Source organism: Hoplias malabaricus, chromosome 10 (genome assembly GCF_029633855.1).
Source record: "Hoplias malabaricus isolate fHopMal1 chromosome 10, fHopMal1.hap1, whole genome shotgun sequence".
Classification (NCBI taxonomy): Eukaryota; Metazoa; Chordata; class Actinopteri; order Characiformes; family Erythrinidae; genus Hoplias; species Hoplias malabaricus.
Genome location: NC_089809.1, coordinates 31,658,123 through 31,674,543, shown reverse-complemented (window position 1 = coordinate 31,674,543; position 16,421 = coordinate 31,658,123). Strand labels below are relative to the sequence as shown.

General features: G+C 38.8%; 1 protein-coding gene across 1 annotated transcript in view; it reads right to left on the bottom strand.

The window, feature by feature from the left end:
* The window catches only part of cdkal1 (CDK5 regulatory subunit associated protein 1-like 1), a 293,873-nt gene that overhangs the window by 184,329 nt on the left and 93,123 nt on the right, over window positions 1-16,421 (bottom strand). Inside the window, exons 5-7 of the mRNA XM_066683019.1 lie at window positions 16,130-16,226; window positions 10,475-10,523; window positions 4,590-4,710 (exon numbers count right to left, since the gene is read on the bottom strand). Coding sequence (XP_066539116.1) covers window positions 4,590-4,710; window positions 10,475-10,523; window positions 16,130-16,226 — 267 coding nt within the window. The remainder of the gene's footprint in view (window positions 1-4,589; window positions 4,711-10,474; window positions 10,524-16,129; window positions 16,227-16,421) is intronic.

The window sequence follows — 16,421 nt, the reverse complement described above, 5'->3', positions numbered from 1 at the left end:
CCTCCATTATTTAGTATGTAGTAGTAAGCTCCACAGCTTCATGGCAAAAGTAAAAATCACAGGCGCTAAGTAAGTCTTGGATGATTCATTCCGTCCAACACAAAAGTCTTGCTCTGAGACATGCATATGAACATTTGAGGCCGCATTCATTGCCTGAGAACTCAAAGCACTGACTCAACACCTTGACTCTCTTCAGTTGAGGAGCAGTGAAGACAACTTCACTTCTCAGATACTAAACCTGAATCATCTGCATACTTTAAACCAGAAGCTAGTCTCTGAGGCTTTGACACAACATGCTGATTATTTAAGACAACAAGAACAACAATAGAACAATAGAAAGTTTTTAATGTTTATGTTTTTAACTCCAAGCTCTAACTTTCAGAGTTTCTCTCGATCATAAGGTCTCTAAAGAGAACTAAATGAGCGCCAACATGATGAGTTTAACATTTCCATGATCCACATTTATACAGCTATTTATCAAGAGGAACAATATAAAACTGATATAGAATTACTTAGAAAGAAACTCTTATTGTTTACTCTTATTGTTTAAGTTTGTCTACTATTTTGACAAAAGGAAAATATTTGACCAGAGAGTTTCCATGCCCTAAACACCTTTAATTAAAACAAAAATTATTTGGCCCATACTCCGGAGATCATTCTCAAGGGCTGGAGTGATGTAAAAATCACACGAATTCCACAGACTGTCATAAAACAGATATGCATTGGATCTTAATGCTACAAATGAAAGTGACCCAAACATGATTTTAGAAAAGGCAGTTCACACAACCACAAAAATTACATGTCTGCCTCACAAATGAATAAACAGATCTGATCCACTTATCTGTTAGGTGAATGTAGCCTACATAATTTACTAAATAAAAAAAGATAATTGCAAAAATGCAAGGTATAAAAAACATACATGCAAATAAAAAATAAATATAGAAATATAAGTAGTAACTAATCTAGCACTGAGTTGAAAACACTGTTAGAGCTAACAATTAGTTCTACAATTGATTAATTTATTGATTGCTTTAAGTAATTGACTAATCAAATCATTAAGACTTCTGCCATTTGTCTCAGTTTGCCTGTGTCACACCAACATCATTCAAAGTTCTAATTATGTCAAGAAATGTCTCCTATTATTGCGCAATGACAGATGCTATATGAACCCCAATAGTTTCTGCAGCATACTGCAATCTAACAACAATCAAGCAATATGCACAATAACATATTTAAGTGCTTTCTTTATTAGTTAAAAACGTATTGATATTTTCCCCCCTAGAATCAGAATTGTCAAAGACTAATTGACTTGGTCAGCTAATTGTTGCAGGCCTAGTTAACAAACAAAATGCAGCAGGGTGATGCAGTATGCTGTGTGTGAATCAATACCGCTCTTTGAAAAAGCAGCAGTCACTGAAGTTAGGTTGAGTTCGTAATTTTGGTGACCAAGCATGTGTATTGTGTCGACCACATCGAGCTATGGGTATTGAATCCAAACATTATTATTGGAATAATAAATCACTGCCTGGTTTAAAATTGCAATAAGTAGAAAGTCTCATAGCACCAGATCATCATCTGATATTCAATGCATATTAGAATCTATGAACTAATGGCAAATATAACAGCAACTCATGCGGTCCTGTGGCCCAACTATGACAGCTTAAAACGTTTTGTATATATTTTATCTGATAAACATGTGGCACTATTTAGGGGACTTAAATAATTACTGATGAACAAATTTAAAAGTATGGTACCATAATGGCAAAATTTTGATAAGTATTATGAGGTGTAAATAATCTACCAGAGTAAAACGGACTGTATGTTGACCTCACTTGTTAACTAAATTTCCAGATATACAAGAAGGACCTTCCATATAATACATTCTCGGATCTCGGATAACTAGTGACTTCTACAAAACATGTTCTCAGTTACAAATATATAAATTATAATCATACTCCACTCAATTTTCCTGAAAAAAAGGCCCAAGAGAATGTGTGAGCACAATAAAAGATATTGAGAAAGGTCCAAAAACAGCAGAAATATGTTGTAGTGTTATATGTACCTCAACAGCTTGTGGTTGCTCTACCTTCGTCACATTTGAGTCCAAGAGTCTCAGAAAAAGTAATCTTTAATTACGCAGCCGGCCTGCTAAGGACATTCATTGACACAGCATCATAAAAATGCAGATCAAAATGAAGCTTTGGAAGCAGCAGTAAAAACATTTCAATGACTGTGACAGGTCTCTGAGTGTATTACACTTCAGGTGTTTAGGAAGCAGTTCACTTTTGGTGAATCAGTTTGTCAATGCTGTAACATGAAATAATAAAATATGCAGTAACAAAAAATACAACCAACAAACCAAATAATTATCCTAAGCAGAGAATTAATGTCCTAATTTTGAAATTGATTTGATTTCAATGATTTCCACACTGGCAACATGAAGTCAGCACATCAAGACAAATTATAAACTATGGACCCAACAGATAATTAGTTTAAGACTTCAGCTACAATTAAAAAAAAATTACATTTACTTCAATGTTTTTTTTTTTTCAAAAGATTAAATGTTTTATTTTCCCTATTTATCATTTATATAGTGTTTAAAATCTATAATGGTAGTTGACAGCTACAGTGGTCCTGAAGGAGAAAGCCACATGGAAAAAAAAAAAGAAAAAATCTCCTATTTATGAAAAAAGGCAATGTAACTGTAAAACTTGGAAACTTGTAGATATATATAGTGCTCGATCCAAACTTTTGACTGGCACTTCATCTTTTTAAATGTCAATCCTGAAAAGGGATGGGGGGAGGCACCACAGAAATCCCTTAGTTTAGTATCAAATACAGATGGAAAAAATTCCACTTAAATGCACCATGGTCTAAAAGAGGTCTGCACAAGGTGGATAAGTGTCAGAGTTGAAAGGCATCATAGCCACCTTCCTAGGTCCAAACATGAAACCAACCTGGAGACAGCCCTCTGCTAAATTGGGAGCCATAGGCTAGTGATCAGTTGATGCGCACCTCATAGCTGCCTGCTGTGATCAGGGTGCATGCTGGACCCAGCCAGCTTCGCCACTCACTCACACAGCAGGCTCCTAATAACACACACACACACACACACACACAAATACAGAACGTAGTGTTTGTTTAGAGCTTGTTACTAAACTTGAACTGTTTTGAAAACAAGTGTCCCACAGGGCCAAAGACTACTATGAAAGAAAACACTGGAAAAAAGTAAGTGAGAATATAGAACCATCTTTGGAATAAGAGTGGCTTGAGAGAGGTAGAGAACATAAAAGCAAACAAGTCTTGATTGAGAGTACTGACTCTTGTTTTGAGGTCACTGGTGTGTGGAATGTGCTGGACAGGGTCGAGATATGAAACTAGATGAAACAAAGGGTCAGTGTGGCTTCAGTTAAATAAGACCCTTGCGGTGTGCACACAACTGGACTGAATGCCTGGCCATATTACTGCCCTATTTTTATAGAGAATCTAATAGAATAAAATAAGTGGTGCACAAAGTATTACTAATATTAATATACATTAGCAAATATCCGGCTCTTTCAAAGACATTACCAAACAAGAAGTTATATTGGTCGAGCATTAAAGAAGCATCTTGCTGATGTCGATCCTTTTTAAATGAAGTATCCCACCACATTTCACAATGATAGAAGTTTTAAGGTCAACTAATGAAAACCAAAAATGATTACGAACACAAACTATGCCAAATTCCAACCCACAAAAAAATAACTGAATCACATGTTCCTGTCAAACTCCTTGACAAGTAAAATATAGGGTCTTTTCAGGCTTGAGTTCTTTATCAGGATCTATAGCTGTGGTGTGGACCACAATGTCAGTGAATGTAAACCTCAAACGATCAAAATATTGTATTGGTACTGGAAGCCATATCAGCCCAGAAGGACATCTTATTTTATATGAAAAACAGCAAAATCGGAGAAACAAGAGTGTCATTCTTTCTGAAATAAATACATGCCACTTTCTTTCTTTCTTTTTTCTCACACAAACACAGTGGAATGAAACCTCGTTTCCTGTGGTTCCTGTGTAGCGAGCTGACCTCTGACCTTGCCGTGTTAGGAAACAGAGGGGCCTTTAACCACACAACTCAGCTCCACCTACAGAGTGGATGTATGGTTATGGTGGAGTGTCTCTGTGTGTGCACACATGTGCACTTATGTGTTGGGGATCATAGACTAATGGAGGGCTTTGGTCAAAAAACAGAGGCAGTGTTTACCAGAGTATTACCAAGTGTGTGTGTGTGTGTGTGTGTGTGTGTGGTGCTGTTCTCAGACAGAAGTGTTAATTCACATTACTAACCAATTTGATTATCATATCATAAGCTGAAGCTGCTGATAACTGCGTGGAGATCATTAACATACTAACTCACAGGCGTTTGCAGGTGCTAATGAAGGCAAACTACAGTCCCATAATTGTTTGCTCTGTACAGGAAAAAGCAGTATCAGAGCACATTGCATTAAACCAGGCAGAATCTGAATTCTAAATCAATTTTGTATCTTTAATGTTGTTAAATAAATGCTAAAAAATAGGAAATAAAATAACAATAAAAATCAGCTTACCCTGTATTGATGGATATTATTTCTATCAGCGGGTTCTTCCTAATCTTCGGCAAATCCAATCGAACTCCCCCCAGCCGCTTACCATTATCTTTCTTCTGACCCAGCAGACGAACAGAGTGACCTTCGAAGCAAACACACAGACGCTGTTACATCTTGTCACAGAGCTTCACAATGTCTATAAAAGACCTATAAACAGAAATTGCGATGTTTAACTATGTCTTTCCATCATCCACAATGGACAATGGAAGAGTTCAGGAGTCAAGAATAAAAGGAAGACTGGACAGGTATAAAGAAAATGCAGAGTGCTAAAGTAGAAGAAGGAGGTCTTTCTTAATTGACCATGAACAGAACCCTTAGACAGGAGCGCTCAATTCAGATTAAATGTATTCATCCATTGTGAGCAGATAAAAATGGAGTTTAGTGAAGGGCAGCACAGTGTTAACGGTAAAACAGAAGAGAGAATTTACAGGGACACTGAGAACAGCCTTTCCTGCACATTCCTCAAGTATTTATCTGCTCTCTAATAGCTTAGAACTGCCAAATGTAGAGAGTAAAAAGGTCTCCAGTGAGCTGTGCCAGCACCTGGGAAGTCACCATTAGAGCCTTGCACTTCTATATCCACACATCTTAGCAAACAAGTATAGGCTGGAACATGCCATATGTTCTCCACGATCATATTACAGTGACACTTGGGTGAAAAGTCAAATCAAACTTCCAGTTTCCCCTGAATCCAAAAGCAGTCAAGAAGCCAAAAGACATTTTGTGTCTGAAGCTCCCTTAATGTATTTATTAAAAAAAACTTAGAGCATAAAATGTCAAGGTTTGCTAAAATCGGCCTTGTAACTGGGCAACATCTCAAGGAACATATTTATTTTGTGTGATCTGTGGCAGGTAAGTGCACTCACACTGTACTAGAATGCTGCTATAACTCTTACACTGTGTAATTTCTGATTCTGCTCAATGAACAGTTGCCTCAGACTGTCAATGTAGCAATTTTTCATTCAAAACTAATGATGTAGTGTTTCCCCCTCATGATTCCATAATATTTTCCTGAGGGGAAAAGAAAAAAAATTGGACTTACTAAAACAAAAGCATGTTTATCAGTAGAAGCCCCAAGTTTGTTTATAACTAAAAGCACTGAGAGTCGGTCATTGGTCACAACCAATGTGAATATCCCTCGGCTCAGAAGCTGTGCGTGTGCGTGTGTCTGAGCGAGAGAGAGATAGATATAGGTGTGTTAGTAAGTGTGTGACTTCATTTCACGACAATTTTTTAAATGTGAATTACACTCAGCAACATGTAGGAGGACAATAAAGCCAATTCTTACATCGTATTCCTGTAAAACTAAGAGAGATCTTCAGGTTTAAACCAGTAAACCTCAAATTCAGCTTTAAATTCTTTAATAGACGTATTTTACACTCAAGAGCAAGAGGTTTGACTTAAAATACATCGGGCTGATCTAGAAAACTGGCCTCACACTAATTATACCAACTCCTTGCAAAAACATGAAACCAATAACACAGATCCGACCTTTCGTGTCTTACAGATTTAACAAGACCTAAACAGATTTCTCATAAAAACCTGTTATACTAATATAAGCCCTAATATGCTTGGAGAGAGAGCAAGAAAGGGAACGCAAAAGAGAGAAAATAACAGTTGACACATGGATGAATGCAGATCTCTCAGGTCGCAGGACTTTTGCACTGGGGCTTTTTTTTTTAATAAAGCGTCTGGGCAAATGAATCTGATAATGAGCCGTCTAATTCTTTTCAAGGTGTTGTGGGTTCACACACACCTCCAGCTCCACGGCGCTTATCGTGGGAAGAATTTAATTACAGTCACCGCATTCAGACTTACATGCCATGAACTAATAGCATTTGCTAAATAATTCATCCATCCCATCTACATGCAAATAATTGCATGTGAATAAGCACACGCGAGGTAGAGGTATAGCAGGTCATTTTCCGATTCGCTGGATCTGTTAAAAGTGTGGATGTTCTTTTACAAGGCTCTTCTCCTGCCTTCGACCTGAAGAACAGAGAAGTAGTAGCAAAAACAAAAATGCAATTCAGTCAAGTCTCAGGGATCTGAGCATGGTCATTGGAGGATCTGAAAAAGCTTGATGTTAGTGCTGTTTTGTAAAATGTAGAAGTTTTAATTAATGCAACAATAATGTCATTATCTATTCATTCATTATCTGTAAGCGCTTATCCAGTTCAGGGTCGCGGTGGGTCCAGAACCTACCTGGAATCATTAGGCGCAAGGCAGGAATACACCCTGGAGGGGGCGCCAGTCTTTCACAGGGCAACACACACTCACACATTCACTCACACCTATGGACACTTTTTGAGTCGCCAATTCACCTACCAACGTGTTTTTGGACTGTGGGAGGAAACCGGAGCACCTGGAGGAAACCCACACAGACACAGGGAGAACACAGTCACCCGGAGCGGGACTCTCAAGGAACATCCCTGGTCCCTGGAGCTGTGTGACTACGACACCAACTGCTGTGCCACCGTGCCGCCCAAATGTCATTATAAATATTAAATTAAATAATAAAACAGGTATTCAGCATTTTTTAAACACACTGACATCAATCATAAGATTAAAACAATCTAACAAGTGAACAGCACTGATTATATTTTTATAAAGGCACCTTAACAGAGGTGGGATATTTCAGTTCTTGAACACAAATAGGCTGAGTGATCTAAAAGCTTTTTACCTGCTGCCTAATATATACCAGCCCTTAAAAGATAACACTGTAACAACACAGTCAGTGTTATACACAGCATCAGTCAGTGGTTTCAATCTTGTGGCTGATGGCTGTACATTCCCCATAAATGTATGAGAGAGAGACAATTAAAAAATAATTGAAATAAAGACAAATTACTGCATTATTTATTGCAGTATTATTTTCTAAAATACAAATGTGTTGTATTTTTCTTAGTTAAGCATACTGACATTTTAAATGTCCTAGCACTATCCACTCTAGTTCTCAGACTGTGAATGCATTAACAGGCAAAGAATGCATCAGTCAGTTTAGTTGACCTGTCCTTGGCCTTTGCTGCTTACTATCATGGTGTCAGATAGTAATAAGAGTCGGTGGAGAGTAAAGACATGCATCATGGACACTAAGTGTAAACAGGGCACTATTTCACCTTTCAAATACCTCAACAAATTCACATACTCTTGGAGGGAAGAATGATTTAACAATTTACAGCAAGCACAAATTTGCTCCCGTCTTTTCAAAAGGGAAGCTGTATTCAGCTTTAGAAGAGATCAAATAAAGAAATCTACTGGAGGACCAAAGCACTGCTTTTCTGTTCCAGCTCTGTGTAATTTGGTAGCTGTGGGGCAGCGAAGTACTTCAGTCTCTTTCTTTTATTTTTTCCCCTTGCCTTTTCTCTCCCTCTCATTGTCCTTCACGATGGGGGATCTGACAGTTTTTTTTTCCTATTCCCCCCCCCCTCACCATTTTTCATGGTGTGGGAGTTTGATAAACTCTCAGTGGAGGACGAGCTGTGGGCCGTCGGCTGGGCGTGTGGGTATGGCCGTGTTTCAGCACAGCAGAGCCAGTGGGAGGCCAACAGACTGGACTCACCTTTTCGGGGGGGGGGGGGGGGAAGTGTAGCGATGGAGAGCCATGGCAAAGTGGGAAAAACCAAGCAGTAATACGATTTTGTAGTCTCTTCCTTGACTGTGAGAAAGAGTAAAATTCTGCTGAGGCCTGCAGTAAAAAGTGTATTATGTATATTTTAAAGTACATTTGCACAGAAAGTCAGTAGTAACAACATTAAAAGCAGCGACTGGTGAAGTGAATAACATCATCTCATGGCGCTGGCACCTGTCAATGTGTGGGATATATTAGGCAGTAATGAAAAGTCAGTTCTTAAAGTTAATGAGCTGGGGAAAAAAATGGAAAAAGAAAAATCTGAAGACTTTGACAATTCCAATCGGTGATAGTCAATGTTTTGGTCAGATCATCTCCAAATTACTGAACAAATATTAATGAACAGAAAGGGGACTGCAGACCAGTCAAAGGGCCCATGCTGACCCTTGCCCACCACAAGATAATATGTATTGCCAGTCAACAAAAATAAAAAAAATATACAGTTACATGGAGGAAATGAAAGGATTACATTATAGCATTATCTATTTAACAAAACATCTCCATGGTGGATTGCCTTCACAGCAGTTACCCTATTAATCATGTGTCTGAATGAGGATTAGAATGAGCTAACAGTATCTGTAATTAAAATATAAATTATTTAAGGATCCTAAGTTATCAAAGAGAAATTGCTGGGAAACATTATGAAAGGGGCGTCGTGGTGGCGCAGCAGGTAGTGTCACAGTCACACAGCTCCAGGGTCCTGGAGGTTGTGGGTTCAAGCCCTGCTTCAAGTCCTGCTTTGGGCGACTCTCTGTGAGGAGTTTGGTATGTTGTGTGTCTGCATGGGTTTCCTCCGGGTGCTCCGGTTTCCTCCCATGATTCAAAAACACACATTGGTAGGTTGATTGGCAACTCAAAAGCGTCTGTAGGTGTGAGTGAATGTGTGTGTTGCACTGAAGGACTGGCGCCCCCTCCAGGGTGTGTTCCCCCAGTGATTCTACATTGACCCTGAACTGGATACAGAATGAATGAATGAACAATCATCAATTGCTTTGGAACTAGATCCAGTGCAAAGGTTTTTGTTGTTTGTTTGTTTAGTTTTTTATTTGTGTGCTCTGTGTTTCTAGGTAGTTCGGCCAGGCATGGCGCTTCTAGTGAGACATCACAGCCTCTTCTTCCAGGCTCTTTCTGGTGACAGTAAATATCCAGCACAACACAAAAACACAATATGTAAACTTGAAAGTCACATACCATTTTATCGTTATTGAAAAAGTTAAATAACTGAAAATGGTATTGGATGATAAAAGGTAAATTCATGCTACAATATGTTCACTGCATTAAGTAACAGAGGCAGTATCTCAAAGCATCTCTAAAGTTCTTTTTAGTGGAGATGTGTTTAAGTAACATTTATCCCTCTTGGAGACTAGCAATCCACACAGAAAAGGCAGTTGATTGTGGTGCAGTTAACCCAATTGGCCTAATATTTTCAGTAGAAAGTATAAGCAAAAACTATTAAAGAAACTACTAGTGCTCTTCAACAAGTGTCCAAAGGCTTTCTGCCTTTCAACTTCCATGCTGTTCCTATTGTCCATTTTTTTCCACTTTGCTACAGGCTATTACAAACCAACAGAAGACAGGGCAATGTAAAACATGAAAAGTATGCACATGACTTCCGACTTCAGCGCACTTAATAAAATTCTACACTTTCAAATAATGCTTGATGCGGCAAGGTCTGTGTGCGCTATGCTTTCATTCACTGCTCTTTCATGCTCTCGTTATTTCTTACCACTTTACAGGCTTCAATTCAAAAAGGGCAAGGGCCTTCACCTGGCATTCCTTAAGCGCAGTTCAACCTATTGAAATCAATTTTGTAAATCATATTCATACTCAGGGGATTTTTCTGGCTGAAGGTCAAACAGGAGCCCATTTAATCATCGGCATCGGAGTGAAAAAAGCCTCCAGCTCTGAAAGAATGACTTGTGAGAAATGGAAAACTAAAAGATGTTTTTCAAAGGATTTTTCACAACTCAAAAAAGGCAAAAGAGCCTTTAGTATAATTAAAAAGCAGCTTGAAGTCAAAGCTAAAATAAGATCATTAAATCTCCATGCTTCTGTGTGATTCTTCACTTTCTTTCTTCAAGTGCTTTCCCTGTTTTGCAACTAAGCAAATTAACATGTTGCTCTAAATCCTAAGATCGTTTTATTAGTTTGATGAGCTTATGGGTTTCTGAGACAGAAGGTGTGAGAGAAAGAATAGCTCCACATTACAACTCACCTTTTACTGCTTCATCAACCACCTCAACAACTCGATCGATTTGCTGAACCTGATCAGATAAGTACAGATGGAAAGAGAGGTGGACAGAGATCAAATGTGAGACAGCAAGAGACAGCGAGAGAGAGATAGAGGGGGGAAAAAAAAGACAAAAAGATTATACATTTTGATTTGCTGTTCTCTTTACCAGTGTGAATCTCACACAGTTGGTCTACACAGATATTCAATAACTAATTTACCCAGTTTCTGTCTCATCATTAAATTTGCTTCAAACTTTCTGGATCTAAGATAAACAGGGTCAAATTTAAAGTACCAGACTGTGTATAGATCTGTTTGCTTGTGTCTGTGTGTGTATTAATAGAAGTCAGAATGAAATCTATTGAGACTCCTTTAAAAAGTTCCTGTTAAAAATCTGTCCTAATTGCCCACTGTTCGCTAGACTGCACACCACCTGCTCTAGTTTGCAGGTCAGCCATCGCAGAACAGTAAAGGTTATAGTAACAAAAGGGAACAAACTTTTTGAATACCCAATTAATGAAAGAAGGAAAAAAATGTAAAACTAATTTTAAACATTTTATTAAGAGCAAAAGTATAATGCTACATATAAAATGGACGTATTGGGTCACCAATTATCTCTTCAAAAAAAGCACACAAAGGAGCTTCACTAATTAATACATAGACAAGTTACTTAATCCTGAAACAGCTAGAGGATTATGCAAGCCTTTGACTTCTCGTTGGTGTACGGAATATAGAATGACACTGTGCTGTCTCCAGAGACGTCTGTTGAAAGAAACGCACTTCTATCAGCATTGCTCATCTCTGTCTGTCAATGCTGTAGCAGAAAAGCCTGAGAAACGTGTGTGTGTTTGGACTACACACACTCGTTCTAACTGACGACTGATAGGAATCAGCTCTCTCTGAGTAATAAACCTCCACCCCCCACTATGATATGCAAAGTTCTCATGTTTATCAACAGAGTAATGGCTGGGAGCCACATCGTCCCCAACTTCTCACTTAGGACAATTAGGAGTAACTGAAGAGCTGAATAGTGATGGCATTAAAACTGCAAATGGCTTCTTTACGTATTAGTTTTAAAGGCTAAGCACCAGCTATAAGAAAGTATCAAACAAATAAATACAATGGAATTGGAGTACCTAACTTGTGTTTATTGATAGTCAGAAAACATGTTACTTCTTACTAATTCAAGGAATAAGGATTAAAAGACCGTTGGTCCCCCCAGTTGGTGTTAGTTAACGTTAGCTTGACTTGCTAAACTCGGTGGCTCAGATTATACTCGGCTACGTAGTTGCATTACGGAGGTTTATAGTGTCGGATGAATTCGAGTTCAACTTCGATCACATTTACAAGAATAATGGTACCTCTAAATTTGAATTTAGCTTATTGCTAGGCTATTGTCATGAATAATGTTGGTTATTTAGCTAGCTAGATACTGTCATAACAGTCAGTCATAACGATGTTTTACCGCGGCGTTGTTCAGCTGTTGTCCACCAGTGACGTCACAGTTGCGTTCAAGAATTTCCGTAGCAAGCTTGGGATTTTCCGTCAATTTAATAAAATTGTCAGTTTTAAAGCAAATTAAGCTGCTATTTTCATTTTAGTTCATACTTATATATGTCAGTAACTAAAATAATGTGAAATATTCATGGAGGTCCATTGAGTGGTGCTTAGCCTTTGAGAATTAAATTAAACCGATAAAATTTTATTTATTTACATTTTAATATAAAAACATTATGATCATCATCTTTTTGGCTTTTTCATTTAATTTCATTTTTGAATTAAAGTATTTTAAACCTGGCTTGTTATGACTAAAAACACAGACACGTTAAAAATGCATGTTGATGTGTACAAAATAAAATGTTTTCACATTTTGTGAAACAAATCAAATCATTTTAGGTTATGTAAAAACTCCACACACACACTTATCCAACATAACATTAAGACCACCTCTATACACATTTTCCATTCTCAGGCCCACTGACCATAAGGGAACTCTTTGTAGTTCTTCAATTACAGCTTGTAGTTCACTTGCTGCTCTGCACACTTTATTTCCCCGGATTCACTTTGTTCTTTAAAAGGTCAGGACCCCCACAGGACGATCACAGAGCAGGTATGATTTGAATGGTGGATCATTCTCAGTGCTGCAGTGACACTGATGTTGTGGTGGTACGTTAGTGTCCATCGTATGAGTGAATCAGACAACAGGGCCACTCCAGTTTTTAAACCTTTTTTAAAAGGACTAGAGGACAACCAACACAAACTGTGCAGCAACAGATGAGTCACTGTCTCTAACTTTACATCTAAAAAGGTGGACCAACAAGGTATGAGTGCCTAACAGAGTGGATACACACACAGACACACAGATACTAGTCAAATGCTGAAGAACAACTGTGCATCCTCATGTAGCTTCATGTTTTTAATTGCTGTCTGCTTAAACCTATACTGCCATAAACGAGAATGACCAACCTAACAAAGCTTCTGGTAGCCTTTGATAGTTACTCCACTAGTCTTATTTTCCTCAACAGCTCTCATTTATGCATGGGGACAGAGATTGCCCAATCTGACCTATTAGAGGAAAATGTTCTGCAATTGTGTTCCGTACCCCCATGGCTAAATAGCCTGGACCAAAGTGCTCTTTCTCTCTTTTCTTTCCTTTCTCCATTTCGTCCATCCAACCTATAACCTACAGGTTGATTATAGCAGCCCATGGACCATGAAAAGCACCAGGCCGTTGCCAGCTACCACTTATATGCATGACAAGCAAAGAAGTCAAAATCGATATCTCCCTAATGGCAGGCCTGTCTGGGTCCACTCTAAGCCACAGGATGAGCAGAGCAGGTGCCCTGCAGGGGCCCAAGCACACGCTGTGTTCTCTCAACGCTGGACCAGCAGGGTCCAGGCCTGGCAGGGCAGTCAACAGGAATAGCAGAAAAGGCAGGAAGGTCATTTTATTGAGTGGGTTTCGAGGAGAGAGAGGTTGGAAGGGAGGAGGTGGGCCGTTTAGAGTCTCTAACCTGTCATCAGTCTGAGAAGGCTCTATCCGCCATAGACGTCTGCACTTAAAGCAGGGCGGGGCTGGCCCAGACCCCAGGCCGAGATCTGTATCCTATCTTCGTAGGTGTTGTTTTCAAAGACAACCAGTTGAAAGTCAGGGGAGAAAGGCTATTTCAAGTCGGGATGTGTTGTCTAGACAAAGGCACTCCCAGGCAACTTGACTGCACAGGAGCGCATCAGGAATTCAAGACGTTCAGTGTCAGCACTTAAGTTCAACTCCATAGACAAAGCACATATTTTAAATTATTCTTATTGGATGCCCACAGAAGTATATTCAAGTAATGATTTGATGGAAAGAATATACATATTTATACTTTAGTAAAGTATATTGCTAAATATTGTAGTGCCAGTCCTCTTGAAGAATGAACGAGTCCATTTCAAGACAATTTAATATGTTCTACATCATCACAATTGCAGTCAAATTTCAAAGGGGAAATACTGTGGTCTCAATTGACCGATTGTCCTCTTCATGATGCGCCATACATTTTCAACAGGAGACAGATCTGGGCTGCAGGCTTGCTATTGTTATGCTGAAATGGGCATGGCGTTTCTGAAAATATTGACTCCAAAATATCAATATAAACCTTTGCATCACTGGTAGCTTCACATATATGAAGATCATATATGTGTTATGATGGGCACTGATGGACCCCCATGTTTGTCATTTCTTTTGATGATGGTCTATGCGCCAAAACTCTGAGATACAATAAATTATACAATCTTTAGTTTAGAAGAGCAGTGAGGTTTTTCATTATTAATTTTTTTTACACATTCGTCTTTTGTATTTTACCTAGCACCTTATTGAAAACTTTTAATGTTCGCATAATACAGCCTCTGGTTGCACTGCTTGATAAGTACTTTCCCCAAACACTCCAGAGCCCATGAAGCTATGTCCATCATTGTAGCATGACGATTTCTGATCAACTAATAATATTCGCAATGAGGGGGAAATGGAGCAAATCTGATTTTGTTCCTCTTGTCTTTTTCTCTTTACAGCAGAACAGGTTGCTGGTCACAAAAGAAGGACATTTACTATAAAGGCAATAAAAGAGTACAGCAAGGTCCAGAGGCTCCCTCTCGTGAAAGCTAAGGGTCAGTGTGTGTGGTTGTCCACAGTTGGCTAGCAGCGGGCCATCTTTGCCATTTGGATGCTCCACTGCTTCGGCGGGTGTCCCGCTGGGTCAGGAGATGAGCGTACCCCTCTTCCCCCTCTGCTTCTCTTAACCCCCTCACCATCCCACTGCTTTAGTGATCGATGTCCTTTTTCAGGAAGACTGTACTTACCCCCTTCTCTACCACTTCTTTTTACTTCATTGGGGAAAAAAAAAATAATAACGATAAAAAGCAGGCAGCAGGGGCCTGCTGGGGCAGAGGGGTTTTCAGGCCACCACTACCATTACTCGACCCCTGTGACATTGGGATTTAAATTGCCTACTGCCCTCTGTCCAGCTGCGCAGAGACAGACAGAGATAGGTCTACTACAGAGACCTCCATGCTGAGAGAGGCTAGAAGGGGGGAAAAAAAAGCTGGGCAGAAGACTTCCAAAGTGTCCAGACTTCAGATGGAATTTTTATTTTTCTCTTTGTCATTCTCTTCTCAGAAAGTTGACTGAAGTCCAAAAAGGAAGAAAAAAAACCCATTTACACTCAAATTCTCCTGACATGACTGGTTCGAGCAGTCAATACTGCCAGAAGGAACCCCATTGTGGAACAGCAGTGTGCAACTCACCTTCCAGACATTACTGACACTACACCTGCCAGTTGTTTAGAAGATAGCTAAAGATTTTACACCTGGGCCATTAAATGATAAATGCAAGTCATTTTTTCAATACTTGTTTTTCAATAATAGGACTGTGCCTTTGAGAAATACCGTTGTTAAAATGATGCTTTATCTCTGTTCCTTATCATAAAGACTTCAACAATGAACACACCCCCATTTATGAATATTGCCATAAATATTTTTATACATTTTTCAACAAACAGCTAGCAATATTGCATGTGATGCAGTCATGAGTCTTGTTGTCTTCAGAATTCAAAACACTGTTTTGTAGTAAATGCATATCTTCCTAAACCACCTCAATCATTATTATTTCCCTTGGTAAACACAAATACCTATATGCTACGTTAAACACTGTCGCATAAATAATCAGCTGAAATAAACAGATAATACTGTTAGACAAACATCAGTGAAAGATTTACATTTAAGTGCTCAGCACATATTATATAATCACAACCACGCTTGCATTCATTTCAAGTTCTGGAAAACTTAGGAATTCAACAGTGCTTGTAGGGTATGCAAATCTAAAAGGTATTTGCATGAAGTGATGTCACCAACGGTTTGAGGGTGTACCCATGATCAAACAAACATATCCTCAATCCTACAGCATTCTCTGGCTGGCTGTATCTAATCTTGGATCAATAGATGACTGCTTATAATATGTAAATCTCAAGTGCGTATGTGGAGCTGATGTAAAAAAAATGTTCCAGCATCTCTTTTGTGTTTCCATCATCTGTTATATGTCGGTATGCAAAACATGTGGAATATATTGTTTTGTGCTGTTAGGTCTAGGGAAGCAAAACTTCTTACCCCAATAATGCTCAGGCCTTTGAGGTAGTCCATTCTGGGCTGAGCTTGAGGAACACAACCTGCTACCACTACTTTCTTGTTCTGCTCCTGTGCCTTCCTGAGATAGAGAGAGAGAGACAGAGAGAAAGGGAAAGAAAAAGTTGGAGAAATCATAAACATTAATAATGTGATTGTCTGGAGTTATTCCATTGGCGTTCCAACACTTGACCATGACCGTAACAGTCCATTGTACTATCCACAGGTGCAAAAATATTATACTCTACACCCAATCATCCAAATAATGAATTAGAAA